Source organism: Sciurus vulgaris (genome assembly GCF_902686455.1).
Source record: "Sciurus vulgaris genome assembly, chromosome: 6".
Lineage (NCBI taxonomy): Eukaryota > Metazoa > Chordata > Mammalia > Rodentia > Sciuridae > Sciurus > Sciurus vulgaris.
Window position 1 is genome coordinate 92,507,943 of NC_136466.1, and position 17,793 is coordinate 92,525,735.

Genomic DNA, 17,793 nt, shown 5'->3' on the forward strand with positions numbered 1-17,793 from the left:
ATATGAAGGTGAAATTTCCTTCAGTACATTTATATATGCATATAAAATGATATTGTTAAATTCATTTCATATTTCCTTCCTGTTTTATTTAGTTAATTTGTCACTGTGACCAAAAAACCTGACAAAAGCAATTAGAGAAGGAAAAATTTATTTGGACCCCATAGTTTCTGAGGTCTCAGTCAATAGACTGCCAATTCTGTTGCTCTGGTACTGAGGTGAGGCAGAATATCGTGATGGAGAGGTGTGGAGGAGGCAAGCAGCTCAGGATATGACAATCAGGAAGCAGAGAGAGACTAAGCTCAGCTCTCTAGGGACAAAATATGTACCCCAAAGGCATGTCCACAGCAACTCATCTCCTCTAGCCACACCCTACCTGCCTACATTAACACCCTTTTAATCCACTCAAGTGGATCAATGCACTGATTCATTTAAGACTCTCATAGCCCAGTGCCTTCACTTCTAAACTATCTTGCATTGTCTCACACATTAGCTTTTGGGGGACACCTCACATCTGAACCATAACACCCCTCCCTTTCACTTTGTTTTGTAGCTGGTCAAAATGAGATATTTAAGAACATCATTTTTAATTTGTAATAAAGGTATAGTTTGATTTTTAAAAGTGAACAAACTGCAAACTCCTATTAGTAGAAGTGTTAAATAATAATAATGGTAATAATGAAAGGTATGCTTGGAGTTTTGACTGTGTTTACAGGTCAGTGCCCCTAATCCCTGTGTTGTTCAATCATCAGCTATATTAGAAAATAAAAATGGTAATTGCATAGTAAAGTCTTCTTCAGAAAAAAATTGGAACACGGAATAAAACTCTATTCCTAGAATAGGAAGGAAATTTTTTTCTTGAGTTTCTTCAGAAGTGGGCTATGATACATAAAACAATGAGCTGATGATAATCACTGACTATAGTTCTTTGAGGTGTTTTAAGTTGACATGGCAAGAATGCATACTTGAAGGTTACATTTTTTTCTTGAATGGAAGGTGCTTCAAATAATGGCATAAGTGGTAGAAAAATCTCATCAGATAATTTCAGTGGACAGAAAAAAGGCAGGTAGTACTCAGGATAAGCAGAGTTAAGGCAGTGCATTCTGGAAGAAAGTAGTTTAAACTAGTTTACTTTGATAATGGAGATAATGAAAATGGTGAAGATGATTATAGTTATCTTTAAATGAATGCATACATCAGGTAATTCTGGCATCTCTTTTGGACATGGCAGTGAGACTTATGGACATAGCTTTATAAGGAATTCTACTTCTTAAACATATTTTTTCCTTTGCAAGTTTTATAGGGTTTTAGTTCGTCTACTTACTGATTTGTTAAATCTTTCCTGGATTTTTGGAAAGATGTTCTATAACTAGTTCTCCTTGTTCATGTGGATTTGTTTTATTTACTTTTTATCTTCACACTTACCTCCAGAATGCCTGCACTTTGCCACAGTGCTTTTGTTAAAATTTCTGGATTTTAGCTGGGCTGGTAGTGCACACCTATAATCCCAGTGGTTTGGAGGCTAAGGCAGGAGGATTGCAAGTCAGCCTCAAAGCCAGCCTCAGCAACTTGATGAGGCCCTAAACAACTTGAGACCCTGTCTCTCAATAAGATCTAAAAAAGGACTGGGAATGTGTCTCAGTGGTAAAACACCCCTGGGTTCAATCCCTGGTACCAAAAAAAAAAAAAAAAAAAAAAAAAAAAAAAAAAAAAAAAAAATCTGGATATTAATGTTACCTTGTCAACATTATTTGTGATAGCCTTGATTGTTTATTACCTCCCCTGCCCTTCGGGGAAGAGTTTATTTCTCAGCCTCATTGATGAATGTTTTAGACAAGTAAATTGCTTTTGCCAGTGATTTGTTAGTTGATGTTAAGCAGTGAATTGTTAGTGGACATGCAGGAAGCAGAACTAGCTGTAGTTTGATCTATTTTCCAAGGGTCATGTTTTAAGGCTTAGTCTTTAACTTGGCACTATTGGAGGGTGGTAGAAATATTTAAGAGGTGGGGCCCAGGGGAGGTTTGAGGTCACTGGGGTTGTGTCCCAAAAGAGACTGTGAATCACAAGTTCCCCTTTTGTCTCTTTGCTTCCTGAACTCCAAGAGATTAGCAGCCTCCTCCACTTTGCCTTCCCACCATGATGTACTGGGCATCTGCAGGCTCAGAAGTAGTGGGGTCCAACCAATTATGAACTAAAATCTCCAAACCTGAAGCCAACATAAACCTTTCCTTTTTTTGAGTTTATTATCTCAGGTATTTTTTTACATAAAGGAAAAGCTGACTACTGCAGAGTCTTACATTGTTATGTGATATGACTTGTTAGCTGTTGAGCTCTTGTTTTACATGAGTAGAACATACTCAAGGTTGACATAAAGTCTAAAGAGGTAAGAAACATATTGGAGCCTGCCTAAATCCAGTCTGCCCCTGGCATCCTGAAACCTAAAGTCCAGGCTTTAGGGAATTACATTGAATGATTTTCAAATATTAAGCCAATCTTGCATTGCTAGGATAAACTCTATTTGGAGATAATATATCACCCTATATATATATTCCTGGGTTCTTTGACTAAAGTTTTGTTGAGGATTTTTGTATCTATATGAGGTATGTTATCCTATAATTTTCTTATAAACTTTGTGTTTGCGTTTGATATTTAACTTTTTAAAGTGAGTTGGTGTTTCTTATTCTCTTTTCTCTAAAAGTTTATTTAGGAATAATATTTCTTCATTTTTTAACTGTTGGGTAAAATTCATCAGTGAAAGTATGTTCAACCAGAGTTTTTTCTTTCTTTTTTCTGCTTAAGAGAATTTTGAGGTTTGAATATAATTTCTTTAATAGATAGATATAGAACTTTTCAGGTTATTTATTTTTATATATGTTTTGTAGTGCGGGGTATACAGGACCTTGTGAATGCTAGGCAAGCTCTCTCTTTGAGCTATACCCCTCCTCCCTTAAACTACTGAGTTTTTTTCTTCTTCAAAAAATTAAAAAATTTTTAGTGGATTGTAGTTATACAAAATAGTGATGTTCATTTTGACATTGATAAATGCATATAACATAGGTTTCTTTGTGTCAATCCCAACTAGTATCCTCTTTCCTCTCCCTGATCTCCTTCCTTTGCTCTATTTGTGTTCCCTCTGTTTATTTTTTTTAATTGGTACATTATAGTTGTTTTTTGTCCAGGGTGAAAAGTACGAATCTAGTTTCATTATTCTATATATGCTATTCAGTTTTCCCAACACCATTTGTTAAAAAAACTTTTCTCTAACTTATGTTTTTGTGAACTTTGCTAAGGATTGATGACTGTATTTATGTGGATTTGTGTCTGTCTTCTATCCTATTCCATTGGTCTTCATATCTGTTTTTATGCCAAAACAATACTGTTTTTGTGACTGTAGGCCTGGATTATAATTTGAGATCAAGTGTTGTGAGGTTTCCATTTTGCTGTTGTTGCTCAGGATTTCATTGGCTATTCTGGGTCTTTTATTATTTCATACAAATTTTAGAAACAGAATGTTATTGGTATTTTTATGGGAATTGCCTTGAATCTCTAGATTGCTTTTGGGAATGTGACCATTTTGACAGTATTATTTACACCTATTCAAGAATATGGGAAAATTTTCCGTCTTATAACGTCTGGTTTTAGTTCTTTTTTCAGTGTTTTATAATTTTAATTGTAGAGCTTTTTCCGTCTTAGTTAGATTTATTCCCAAGTATTTAATTTTTTTTGGTCTATTGTGAATGGAATAGTATTTTTGTTGTCTTTCCCAGAAGATTCATCATCAGAGTATAGGAGATCTATTGATTTTCATGTGTTGATCTCTTATCCTGCTGATTTTATCAGCTCTAGGAGTTTTATTTTTTTTTCCTCTGCTAAGTATAGGATCATGTCCTCAGCAAACAGAGATAGTTTGATTTCTTCTTTTCCTGTTTGTATCCTTTTTATTTCTTTCTTCCTAATTGCTGTGGCTGAAGATTCGAGAACTATTTGAGTAGGAGAGGTGAGAGTGAACATTCTTGTATTCCTGATTTTAGAAGAAACCTCCTAATTTTTCTCTTTCGGTATGATGTTCATACTTTGCCACATATAACTTTTTTTTATTCAATTACATTCCTTCTATACCTAGTTTCTTATATGTTTTTAGGATAAATAGGTGCTGGATTTTTTCAAAGGCTCTTTCTGCATCTATTGAGATGATCATATGATTTTATGCCTTGATTCTATTTATGTGATGAATTCTGTTTATTTATGTATATTATTGTACTAATCTTGCATTCCTGGAATTTCCTTATTAGATCTTGGTGTATAATCTTCTTAATCTGTTTTTGGATGCAGTTTGCTAATATTTTATTAAGGATTTTTGCATCTACGTTCATCAGAGGTATTGGTCAGTAGTTTTCTTTCTTTGGCATGTCTGTCTGGTTTTTATATCAGGCTGATACTGGTTTTGTAGAATGAGTTTGGAAGTGTTCCCTTTTAAATTGTTTGGTTCTGATTTACACTTTTAAAAGTGTATTGCTGGTATTATTTGCTGATATTTTCTTGAAATTTTTATATCCAGGTTAGTGAGAGATATCTGCAGTTTTCTCTTTTTATACTGGTTTCATCTAGGATTGTTAGTATAATACAGTTATCCTATCATGAATTAGGAATCTTTGTTTTTTCAATAATATTGTATGGAATTGATGCTAGCTTATTTTAAAATGTTAGGTAGATTTCTCCAGTTAAACTACCTGGAAAAAAATTTTGGAAGATTTTAATTACAAGCTTATTTTCTTTACTTGTTAATAAGTCTTAATATTGCCTACTTCATATTGGGCGAATTTGATAATTTGTGGGTTGTATATATGGGATATTTCATCTAATGCATTCAGTTTATGTGTATAAAGTTGTTTTTGGTATCATTTACTTTCTTTTCTTTAAAATGGCTACAGAGTCTGTAGTGATCCACTTTGTTTTACCATTACCTATCAAAGAGTTTTATTTTTGCTTTTGTTTTGGTACTTGGAATTGAACTTGGGTGCTCTACCACTGAACTGCATTACCAGCCCTTTTTATTTGATTTTTGAAGCAGGATCTTACTAAGTTACCCAGGCTGAACTTGAACTTGTGATCTTCCTTAACCTCCTCAGTAGCCTGAGTTACAGGCATATGCCACCATGCCTTGTTCCCAAAAAATCTAACATTGAGAAATAAATCCTTTTTAAAAAATACTGTATTTTTTCTTTCTTTCATTTTTTGTGTGACATTATTCTATTTGAGTAGATCCCCATTTCTATCTAATATAATTTTCTTATGCCTGAAGAAATTTCTTACCATTTATTCTTGTACAGGCTTTGCTGTAATAAATTTTCTCAGCTTTACATGTGTCCAAATATCTTTATTTCTCCTTTGCTTGAAAGGTGATTTTGATTGGTATAGAATTGCAGATTGATAGACTTTATTTTATTATTATTATTATTTTTAAATTAAAAGTTGTTGCTCTGTTGTCTTCTTGTTGGCATAACTTCACAGGAGCAGTCTATTATTCTTATCTTTACTTCTGTGGTATATGTGATAATTTTTTTTCTATCTGCCTCTAGATTTTGTCTTTATCGCTTGTTTTCAGAAATTTACTTACTATGTACATTTGAATCATTTTCTAAATATTAAGTCCACTTCAATTTGTGATTTTCAATATTTATATTTGCAAAGTTTGTCATCTATTAAGAAACTTTTTTCCCACAGTTCTCTCCAACTTTTTTTTTTTTTTTTTTTAAATCTTGGATCCCACTTGACCTTGCCCTATAGATAAATTATACTTTCTTTCCTTTTGTTAAATTCTTTTTCTTCTGTGTCCTTCATTTTATATAATTCTGTTATTAGATCTCAGAATTTGTTGATCTCTCATCCTTTCTTATTAATTCCCAAATAATTTTAATTATTTGGATCATAGTTTTCTATTTCTTTGTATACCTACTAATTTAATTTGGCATGGTTACCAGACATTATACATTCTGTTTGATTAGTTGCTGGATTTTGTTGTATTCCTTTAAAGTATATGTTGGTGCTTGGTTTTTTAATTTTTTGGTATTCTTTTCCAGGGTGTTAGCCTTTCTTCTGGCAGGCATTGATATTACTTGTATCAGTTTTGTTTCTTAGAGACTTATTTTAAAATCTTTGATATGGCAGTTTAGAGTATTCTTTTCCGGGATTAATTCAGGCTACTAAAGATAGAGCTGAGAGCTCTATCTGATATCTCTTATATTATAAAGTCTTTTCATTCTGACTGTTGAATGCACAGACTATTTGTAGCTCCATGTGTACTACAGGAATCATTCAGCCTGCTTCTTTCCCTGTCCTTTCCTGTTTTTTTCTCTCCTATATGTATTGGATAAATAGGCAAAGACAGAGTAGAATCACTCTGTAGCTCTGTTCAATTGTCTCTCTATATAAACTGTTCCCTTTACTCTCATTTTCTGCACCCCAACCTAATCATCTTGGATTATGCAAATTTTGATCTGTCTTCTCACTCAGCAGGATTCTCATTCTTTGTTTGGGTTTCTACTTTCTCCTGTGTTTTCAACCTTCTCTAGGCAATAAACTAGGGCGATAAAGGAATTTAATCATTTGTTTATTTCAGTGGACACAGTTCTGCCTTTTGTACCACCTCTGAAAACTGTTCTTTCACATGTAGTATCCTAGTTTTTTAAGGAGAGTAGGGAGAATCTATTTTATTTTAGCCGGAAGTAGAATTCCAGTAATGGTTTACTCATATAGCTAATAAGTTTTAATAAAGAAGTCAAGTGATTTTTTTTATTGTGGTAAGATGCACATATATAAGATTCAACAGTTTAACCATTTTTAAGTTCTGTGGCATTACATACATTCATATTGTGCATTCCTCATCATCATGCATTTTTATAGAACTGTTCTCATCTTATGAAACTGAAACTCTATCTTAAATGATAACTCCCTATTTCCCTCTCCTTCTGTCCCCTGGAAACTACTGTTCTATTTTTTGTCTCTATGAGTTTGATTATTCTAGGTAGCTAATATACATGGAATCATACAATATTTGTCCTTCTGTGACACTCTACATACTGTCTTCAGCATTCATTAATGTTGTGTCAGAATGCCCTTCCTTTTATTCCGACTAAGTCTGAATACCAGTGTCTCAACTCAGGGATAGTGGGACAGAGAGTGAATTTGTTCTGTTTAGCTTTCATACCATTAACTGAGGCCTACATGTACTGGAGAGGGGATCTGCTTTATTCCATCAACTAATTCAAATATTTTATCTGGAAACATAGACACACCCAGAATAATACTTAACAAAATATCTGGGTACCCTGTGTCCCAGTTAGACTGACACATAAAATTAACCATCATTTTATTTATCTGCTGATGTATACTTGGGTTGTTTTTACCTTTCGATGATAATGAATAGTACTCCTGTGAACACTTGAACACTGGTTTACAAATATCTGTTTGAGTCACTACTTTCAGTTCTTTTGGGCATGAAAGAATATTTTTGTACCGCTGTTGCATTTGCTTAGTTGAGGTTTAGAATTCTAGTTGCTAAGTCACTTTAATCACCAGAGCCAAGTTTTAGAAACAGACACTTCTGTCATATCTGATGCATATGTAGGTTATATGGATTCAATTGCTATATTTTATTGGTGATTGAAGGAATTTTAGTTGATACTATTAATTATATTTGATTTTTGTGTAATCCACTGCATTGGAACCAAATTTCAGAGTAAAGTACAACTTAACAGCATTGCTTTCTTTTAACAGAACAAAAAAATAATTTTGACATTTCCTTTCTATATATCTTGTCAATTCTAATGAAATGAAAATTTTCTGTATCAGGGATTCTAGTTGCCAGTGGAAAAATGTGAGGACTGTCTTTTTTAGTTGTTCAGTTTGTCATTCAAAGGAATATTTTGAGCAAAGCAGAAAGCAAACTTCTGTATTACACTGTTCTTTGTAATGGGAGAAAAAAGGAAAACAATATTATAATAATGTTGATAAGGCAAACAGTTGGAATGGTGATTTTGGGGGAGCAATGAGTTAGGTTTTGGGAGATATGTTTTTAATTAATCTCATTTAGTATTAAGCTATAATTTTGGATAAGTCATTTTACTTCTTGGTGCTCATTTCCTTACCTGAAAGACAGTGTTGGCAATTATACTTGTTACTATTTCATAGGTTTGTGATGATAAAATGATATAATGTATATAAAAAGGCTTTGAAATTTTAAAAGTAATAAATAGATGTAAGTGAAATACATGTAAGGCCACATTTCCTGGTTTAAGTTAGTAGAAATAGAAAATGGCTATTAGACACAACATATCTGCTCATGTATTGGACAGCTTTTGTGTATCTGATTTAAAAGATGTCTAAGTTTGGAGTTGTAGAAGATGAATGTGAAGTGAAAGGATCTGATTTTGCCCCAGAACATGAGTTCATTTGAAGAAAAGTGAGAAACTTTAATCCACTCCAAGCCAATTTTTTTATTTCTTATTTTTTATTTATCTTTTAATTTTTTACAGACTGCATTTGGATTCATTGTACACAAATGGGGTATGTCATTTCATTTCTATGGTTGTACACAATGTAGATTCATACCATTCGTGTAATCACACATGTACATAGGGTAACTTTGATCTTTATTTTGCAAAGACTGACATAGTTGATTTAAAAAAAAAAAAAAGAGTTAATGGTGTTCAGAACTTTACTAATGAATGAAGAATTGTCACCATACATCCTTTCTAAGCCCAGGGTGCATTTTATATGACATTTGTTTTTCCAGAGTTGGCAAACATTTTTTTCTGTGTTTGTTGAAAAATGGTATATCTTTCCTAGAGTCAAGGTTTATTGATAGAGTTCAGAGTACCAAACAATGATTTCTTTTAAATGAAGTTTACTGGCTTACCTTTGTGCTCTACAGAGAGAGACTGGAGACTGGAGGTAGGACAAAACAACTTTTTTTCTCTAGCATATTTTGATGTACCAAATAGCTAGATTTGTTATATCTCTATAAGTAAGAAAAAGAAAGAATGTGTTACTTCTGAGTTACTTCTCTCTTTTTTTTTATTAAAATCTTTTTTATTTTTACAGACTGCATTTTGATTCATTGTACACAATTGGGGTACAACTTTTGATTTTATGGTTGTACACAATGTAGATTCACACCATTCATGTAATCATACATATACATACAGTAATACTCTGTTTCATTCTGCTATCTTACTGTCCCCCATCCCCTCCCACCCCATTTTCTTCTGTATCATTCAAAGTTCCTTCCTTCTTCTCTCCCCACCTCCCAACACCCTCATCATCATGCACTTATCAGAGAAAACATTCAGCCTTTGGTTTTTTGGGCTTGGCCTGTTTCACTTAGCATATTTTCCAGCTTCATCCACTTACCAGCAAATGCCATAATTTTTTTCTTCTTTATGGCTGACTAATATTCCATTGTGTATACATACCACGGTTTCTTTATCTATTCGTCAGTTGAAGGACATCTAGGTTCAACAATCTAGCTATTGTGAATTGAGCTGCTGTGGACATTGATGTGGCTGTGTTACTGTAGTATGCTAATGTTAAGTCCTGAGGAGTGGGATAGCTGAGTCAAATGGTGGGTCCATTTCCATTACGAGGAATCTCAATACTGCTTTCCAGAGTAGCTCACCAATTTGCAGCTCCACCAGCAATGTATGAGTGTGCCTTTCCCCCCCACATCCACGCCAACACTTATTGCTTGTGTTCTTGATAATAGCCATTCTAATTGGAGTTAGATGAAATTTTAGGGTGGTTTTGATTTGCAATTCTCTAATTCCTAGGGATGATGAACACTTTTTCATACTTGTTGATCACGTGTATCTCTTCTTCTGTGAAATGTCTGCTGATTTCCTTAGCCCATTTATTGATTGGGTTCTTTGTAGTTTGGGTGTGAAGTTTTTTAAGTTCTTTATAAACTTAGGAGATGAGTGCTCTGTCTGAAGTGTATGTGGAAAAGATTTTCTCCCACTCTGTAGGTTCTCTTTTCACTTTATTGTTTCCTGTGCTGAGAAAAAACTTTTTAGTTTGCATCTATCCTAGTTATTGATTCTTGCTTTTATTTCTTGTGCTGTGGGGGTCTTTTTAAGGAAGTCTGGTCCTAAGCCACCGTGATGGAGATTCTGGCCTACTTTTTCTACTATTTGTTGAAAGGGCCTCGGGCCTAATTCCTAGATCCTTGATCCATTTTGAGTTGAGATTTGTACAGAGTGAGAGATAGGGGTTTAATTTCATTTTACTGTATATGGATTTCCAGTTTTCCCAGCACCATTTATTGAAGAAGCTCTCTTTTCTCCATTGTAAGTTTTTGGCACCTTTGTCTAGTGTGAGATAACTGTACTTATGTGGGTATGTCTCTGTGTCTTCTATCCTGTATCATTGGTCTACCTGTCTATTTTGGTGCCAATACCATGCTGTTTTTGTTACTCTTGCTCTATATTAGAGTTTAAGGTCTGGTGTTGTGATATGTCCTGTATCACTCTTCCTGCCCAGGATTGCTTTGGCTATTCTGAGTCTTTTGTTCTTCCATATGAATTTCATGATTGCTTTTTCTGTTTCTATGAGAAATGTCATAGAGATTTGAATTGGAATTGGTGTTAAATTTGTGTAGCACCTTTGGAAGTATGGCAGTTTTGGTAATATTAATTCTGCCTATCCAAGAACATGGGAGATATTTCCATCTTCTAAGATCTTCTTCAATTTCTTTCTTTAATGTTCTGTAGTTTTCATTGTAGGGATCTTTCATCTCTTTGGTTAGATTGATTCCCAAGTATTTTATTTTTTTTGAGGCTGTTGTGAATGGAGTTGTTTTCCTCATTTCCCTTTCACATGTTTTATTGCTTATGTATTAAAATTCTTTAGATTTATGCATGTTGATTTTATATCCTGCTATTTTGCTGAATTCATTTATGAGGTCTAGAAGTTTTCTGGTGGAGTTTTTTGGATCCTCTCAATATAGAATCATGTCATCAGCAGTGATAGCTTGAGTTCCTCTTTTTCTATTCATATCCCTTTAATTTCTTTAGTCTAATTGCTCTAGCTAGTATTTCAAGGATGATGTTGAATAGAAGAGGTGAAAGAGGGCATCCCTGTCTCATTCCAGTTTTTAGAGGGAATGGTTTCAGTTTTTCTCCATTAAGAATGATGTTGGCCATAGGCTTAGCATAAATAGCTTTACAATGTTGAGGTATGTTCCTACTATCCATATTTTTTCTAGTGTTTTGAGCATGAAGGGGTGTTGTATTTTGTTGAATGCTTTCTCTGTGTCAATTGAAATAATCATGATTCTTAACCTTAAGTCTATTGACATGATGGATTACATTTATTGATTTATGAATGTTGAACCATCCTTGCATTCCCTGGATGAACCCCACTTGATCATGGTGCACTATCTTCTTAATATGTTTTTGGATGTGGTTTGTCTGGATTTTGTTAAGGATTTTGTGTCTATATTCATCAAAGATATTGGTCAAAAATTTTCTTTCCTTAATGTGTCTTTATGAGGGTGATATTAGCTTCATAGAATGAGTTTGGTAGGATTCCCTCCTTTTCCATTTCCTTGAATACTTTGAGAAGTGTTGGAATGAGTTCTTCTTTGAAGGTCTTGTAGAACTTGGCTGAGAATCTGTCTGGTCCTGGGCTTTTCTTGGTTGGTAGGCTTTTGATGGCTTCTATTTCATTTTTGATATTGATCTGTTTAAATTGTGTATGTCCTCCTGGTTCAGTTTGGGAGGATCATATGTCTCTAGAAATTTGTCGATGTCTTTGTTATTTTCTATTTTGTTGGAGTTTAGATCTTCAAAGTAGCTTCTCTTTATGTTATGTATTTCAGTGGTGTCTGTTGTGATATTTCCTTTTTCATCATGAATTTTAGTAATTTTAGTTTTCTCTCTCCATGTCTTTGTTAGTGTGGCTAAAGTTTTGTCTATTTACTTTGAAGAATCAACTTTCTGTTTTGTCAATTTTTGAATTATTTCTTTTGTTTCAATTTCAATGATTTCAGCTCTGATTTTAATTACTTCCTGTCTTCTACTACTTTTGGTGTTGATCTGTTCTTCTTTTTCTAGGGCTTTGAGCTGTAATGTTAGGTCATTTAGTTGTTGACTTTTTATTCTTTTCTTAAATGTGCTCCATGCAATGAATTTTTCTCTCAGTGCTCCTTTTTTAGTGTCCCAGAAATTTTAATATGTTGTATCATCGTTCTCATTTACCTCTAAGAATTTTTTTTATTTCCTCCCTGATGTTTTCTGTTATCCATGCTTTATTCAATAGCATATTATTTAGTCTCCAGGTGTTGGAGTAATTTCTGTTTTTTATTTTGTCATTGATTTCTAATTTCTTTCCATTATGATCTGATAGAACACAAGGTATTATCTCTATTTTTTTGCATTTACTAAGGGCTGCTCTGTGGCATAACATATGGTCTATTTTCGAGAAAGTCCCATGTGCTGCTGAGAAGAAAGTGTATTTGCTCGTTGATGTGTGGAATATTCTATATATGTCTGTTAAGACTTAAGTTATTGATAGTGCTATTGAGTTCTATGATTTCTTTGTTTAGATTTTGTTTGGAAGATCTTTCCAATGGTGACATCAGTGTGTTAAAGTCACCCAGAATTATTGTGTTGTGGTCTGTTTGATTCCTGGAATTGAGAAGGATTCGTTTGGTGTACAGGGATGCACCATTGTTTGGGGCATAAATATTTATTATCGTTATGTCTTCCTGATTTATGGTTCCCTTAAGCAGTATGAAATGTCCTTCTTTATCCCTTCTGACTAACTTTGGCTTAAAGTCCACTTTATCTGAAATAAGGATGGAAACCCCTGCTTTTTTACTGAGTCCTTGAGCATGGTAGATTTTTTTTCCCCATCCTTTCACCTTTAGTCTGTGGATGTCTTTATCTATGGATAAATCTCTTGAAGGCAGCATATTGTTGGATCTTCCTTTTTAATCCAATCTGCCAGTTTATATCTTTTGGTTGGTGAGTTTAGGCCATTAATGTTCAGGATTATTATTGAGATATGATTTGTATTCCCAGTCATTTTGACTTATTTTGGTTTTTAACTTTACTTGGTTTCTCCTTTGATTTGTTTTTCCTTTAAGGTAGTTCCTCCATTTGCTGACTACATTGTTGTTTTTCATTTCCTCCTCATATATATTTTGTTGAGAATATTCTGCAGTGCAGTCTTTGTATTTGTGAATTCTTTTAACTTTTGTTTATCATGGAAGGATTTGATTTCGTCTTCAAATCTGAAGGTAAGTTTGGCTGGGTATAGGATTCTTAGTTGGCAACCATGTTCTTTCAGAGCTTGATATGTTATTCCAAGCCCTTCTAGCTTTTAGAGTCTGGGCTGAGAAATCTGCTGATATCCATATTGATTTCCCCCTATATTGAATCTGATGCTTTTCTCTCGCAGCCTTCAAAATCCTATCTTTATATTTTGTGTTAGGCATTTTCATTATAATGTGCCTTGGTGTGGATCTGTTGTGATTTTGTGCACTTGGCGTCTGTAAGCCTCTTGTGTTTGATTTTCTATTTCATTCTTCATGTTTGGGAAATTTTCTGATATTATTTCATTGAATAGGTTGTTCATTCCTTTGGTTTGTATCTCTGTGCCTTTCTCAATCCTGATAATTCTTAAATGTGGTCTTTTCATGATGTCCCATAGTTCTTGGAAGTTCTTCTCATGATTTCTTACCATATTCTCTGGGTAACTTTATTTTCAAGATTAAATATTTTGTCTTTAGTGTCTGAGGTTCTGTCTTCCAAGTGGTCTGGTCTGTTGGTGATGCTTTCTGTTGAGAATTTTATTTGGTTTATTGTTTCTTTCATTTCAAGGAGTTCCCTTTGGTCTTTTTAAAAGAATCTCTTTCTCTTTGTTGAAATGATCTTTTGCTTCCCTCAGTTGCTCTTTCAGCTGTTTATTGGAGTGATCATTCATTGCTTGCATTTGCTCTCTTATCTCATCCTTTGCTTCTTGAATCATTTTAATTATGTATATTCTGAACTCCTTTTCTGACATTTCTTCTATCATGCTGTCACTGAATTCTATTATTGTAGAATCTAGGTTTGTTTGGATCATTTCTTCCCTTGTTTATTCATGTTGTTCACGTATCTTCCCCTCTAGCAGTGCAGATCCGGGGTATTACAGTTTTCCCCATATAGGCCTGTAGTGACCCTATAGTTTTCCCAAACCTTTTCTTTAAGGGGGAGACCAATGTTCACAGTGCCCAGTAAAGACAATATGCAACCCTAAAGCACATAGATCCTATGAAGATGTTAACAATATTGTCATAATAAACAGAATGTGTTCAATTATTATTTACAGTATAACAAATAGATTTATAATAAGTTCTGCAGTTTCTAATGGAGGACAAAGAGGATGGGGATGGGTGTACAATGTATCTGTTAATGGGATAAGAAAAGAGTGTATAGAAGTTCTAGATCATAGAAAGAATGAAAGTTTAATCAAATGAGGTTGGTTGTTAGCATGAGAAAAGGGAGAAAGAGACTGAGGAAACAGGTAAACAAAAGGAAAATAGAGTGAGAAAAGTAAAGAAATAAAAACTTTTTTTCAAAAAGGAGGGGGAAAAAAAAAGAAAAAAATCTATACTACAACAGTCATATAGTATTCAAACCTCCCAGTTTTCAATAGCCTGTTGTGTAAGAGGTACCTGACAATGAGCTTCCAGTCTCCAGCAGGTTTCTCAGGATGAAATTTGCCCCACCCAAAGATGGGAGCTTCCAGTTCCAGGATAATCCAAGATGGCCGCTTTGGCTTCCAACTGTGTTGGAAATGGGGAGCTGCAGCTGGGGTGTGGGCGTGGTTGACTAGGTCCTGGAGGCAGGGTGTGGTTGGTCTGTTTGAGGGATCCTGGAGGCAGGTTATAGTCTGGTGTCCTGGTGGCAGGGAGCAGGCGGTGGTCCCAGAGTCAGGGAGTGGTCAGTCAGGCTGAGGGGTCCTAGAGACTGGGCTCAGTCAGTCCAGCCAGGGGTCCTACAGGTCCTAGCTGTTGTCTCAAAATGGCGGCAGTCACGTGTATCCAAACTTACAGGTACCGTGACAGAAGACTTCCAGGCAACAGCAGGCAGCTGGGAATCCACTGGCAATTTGTGGTCGGTCTGCTGGGTGCTGTCAGACGATTGGTAGGTGAACCTCTGGCCATGGGTGATGGGTAGGTGAAAGGTGGGTGATGGACAGGAAAGAGGCAGGCAAATGGTGGATGGTAGGTGCCAGTCAGTGAGTTACCTACACTCAAAATAGTCGATATGCTGGCAGACTGCAGGTGATCACAATAGACAAAATGGGGTAATCAGCAGGAGATCAAAAAGCAGCAAAATCTGCCTCACCAAAAACCAGATATCCTCTGCTTGAAACCCGAGTTATAGGGCGACAAGGAATGCAGCCTCTCTCTAGTCCACCATCTTGATTCTCCCTGAGTTACTTCTCTTACAAGAAAGGAACTGGTTCACCTTTCAGCATGTGTTTGGAGCTTTTGCTTTCAGGAACTTGAATTAGAATGAAGAAATTCAAAACCTAACCTTTTTTCCTTGATTTGACAAAAATTTCTTTTTATACTTTTATGATTATAATTATTTGAAGTTTTTTTTTTTTTAAATTTTGACTTTGGAAATGACTATGACATACAGTGAGAACTTTTGTCTCATTCTTATATGAGATACCATTAAATACTTGTTGATAGACTGATTCGAGGACTGGGGTAGGGAACATACAAGGTGAACTTGGAGTGTACAGAAATTAAGAAAATGGTCAGAAAATAAAAAGATAAGATTATGTCAGAGGGTCACAGGAGACAACTGGAAGAGCTTACAATGACCATAGCTGGAACAATTTTTGAGGGAAAAAAGCATAGGATTTAATTTTTACTTAAAGTGTACAATAAATATCTATGAGTCTATACTGATAAAAATAAATGATTGAATCATTATGTAAATGTGGAGAGATGAATTTTCTATAAATAATTATAAATAATATACATAGATATTCCTTATACTGGGAAGTAGAGCATAATTCTACCCTTCCCTCCTTGAGGATGGACTGGATTTAGTTGCTTTTAAAGAACAGGTTATGCAAAGGGAAAAATAGTAACTTCTTAGTGGAGAATCCTGGAAAATGCTACCCTAACCATGTGAGAATCTTAATATCACCAGTGACATTCTGTGGGTACATGTTCCCCTTGACATGATGAAATAAGAAGTTCAGTTCCCTTTCTGGTATTCTTTCAAGAAACTCATAACTAGAGAAAGAATAAACCACCTGTAAAAACTTCAGATACACCTAAAATAAGGACAGTTCTACAAAATATCTGATCCTTATCCTCAAAAATGTCAAGGTCATAGAAAAGCCAGAATGGCAGAACTGTCAGAGTAGACAGAGAAGACTGGGTAGAAATTATAACTTTGTTCTGTGTGGTATTCTGAGTGGAATCCTGGAACAGAAAATGATCATTAATGGAAAAACTGGTTAAATATTAATAATATATAGGGTTTAGTCAGTGGTATATGCCAATGTTGGTTTCATTGTTTTGACAAGTGTACTGTGGTCACTTAAATGTTAGCATTAGGGGAAACTAGGCAAGGGCATACAGAGATTCCATGCTATCTTTCAATTTTTCCATAATCTAAAATCATTCCAAAATAAAATTTTGGAGTTTTGATTATTTAAAACAAAACATTTACAGATTTGTTTTTGATTGTGTGAAATGAGATCTTGTGAAGAATAGACTATTTTGTGTCAATTTTCTCCAGTTAGCACGTTTTTTTTCTTACTATTTCTGCCTTACAAATGGAACAATATGCTATATTACCATTATATTTATTAATACAAATCTAATGTGGCATATTATCAGATTTATAATAACTTCCCTCTTTCATATGGTTTAATTCACATGAAGATATTTAATGATCTTTTAAATGTCATATTAATATCTAAAACTTTTAACCTATAGAATGGGGTTAATAAGATACAAGTAATAGCTCTCTGTTTTGAAGATAAGTTAATATAGTGGCTTATCAAATATGGGAGTGATTGGTTTTGAGAATTATGATTTTAAAAGTACTTATTGGGCTTAATATAGCATTTTGGAACTAAAAATTTAACTGCATTATCAGTTAAAGCAATACATAAAAATTAATCTAATAGAACAAAAGAATACTTAATAATTTAAAATATATTTTTATTGTCAACTATGAAAATGAATGTAATAAGTAAGTTTCATATTTCTTTTCTAGATTTACTATCTAGGATAGATTTGGATGAACTAATGAAAAAAGATGAACCACCTCTTGATTTTCCTGATACCCTGGAAGGATTTGAATATGCTTTTAATGAAAGTAAGTGGTATATGGTATATGCAAAATTTATTTTACAATAGTAATAGCATGAGATTGATATTTGCTACTCTTGAAGGTCACCTAGAATGTTTCATGTATTTGAGAAATAACTACTTATCGTTGAATGGTGAAATGCTTCACTTAAAGAACCAAGTAACAATTTCCCATAGTTGTCAATTCATGTTAAGTGATTGACATGAATTTGATTCAGTTTATGTATTTCAACCTTGAGTGTTCAACTCTCTGATATCCATTTGGAACCTCCTAACTAAATTATACTGAAAGATCTTACTGTTTCACACAGTGTATAAAGTGAAGTGGCTGGAAATAATTAGCTGTGACAATATTTTAAAACAAAGTACTGAATTTTCCATGATTTTTAAGGCAACATCCTTATTTA

At 34.1% G+C, this 17,793-nt stretch overlaps 1 protein-coding gene across 7 annotated transcripts in view; it reads left to right on the top strand.

The window, feature by feature from the left end:
* The window catches only part of ARB2A (ARB2 cotranscriptional regulator A), a 530,196-nt gene that overhangs the window by 60,209 nt on the left and 452,194 nt on the right, over window positions 1–17,793 (top strand). For all 7 annotated transcript variants that reach the window (XM_079146019.1, XM_079146024.1, XM_079146020.1 and 4 more), the window contains one exon: window positions 17,292–17,393. In XM_079146019.1, coding sequence (XP_079002145.1) covers window positions 17,292–17,393 — 102 coding nt within the window. The remainder of the gene's footprint in view (window positions 1–17,291; window positions 17,394–17,793) is intronic.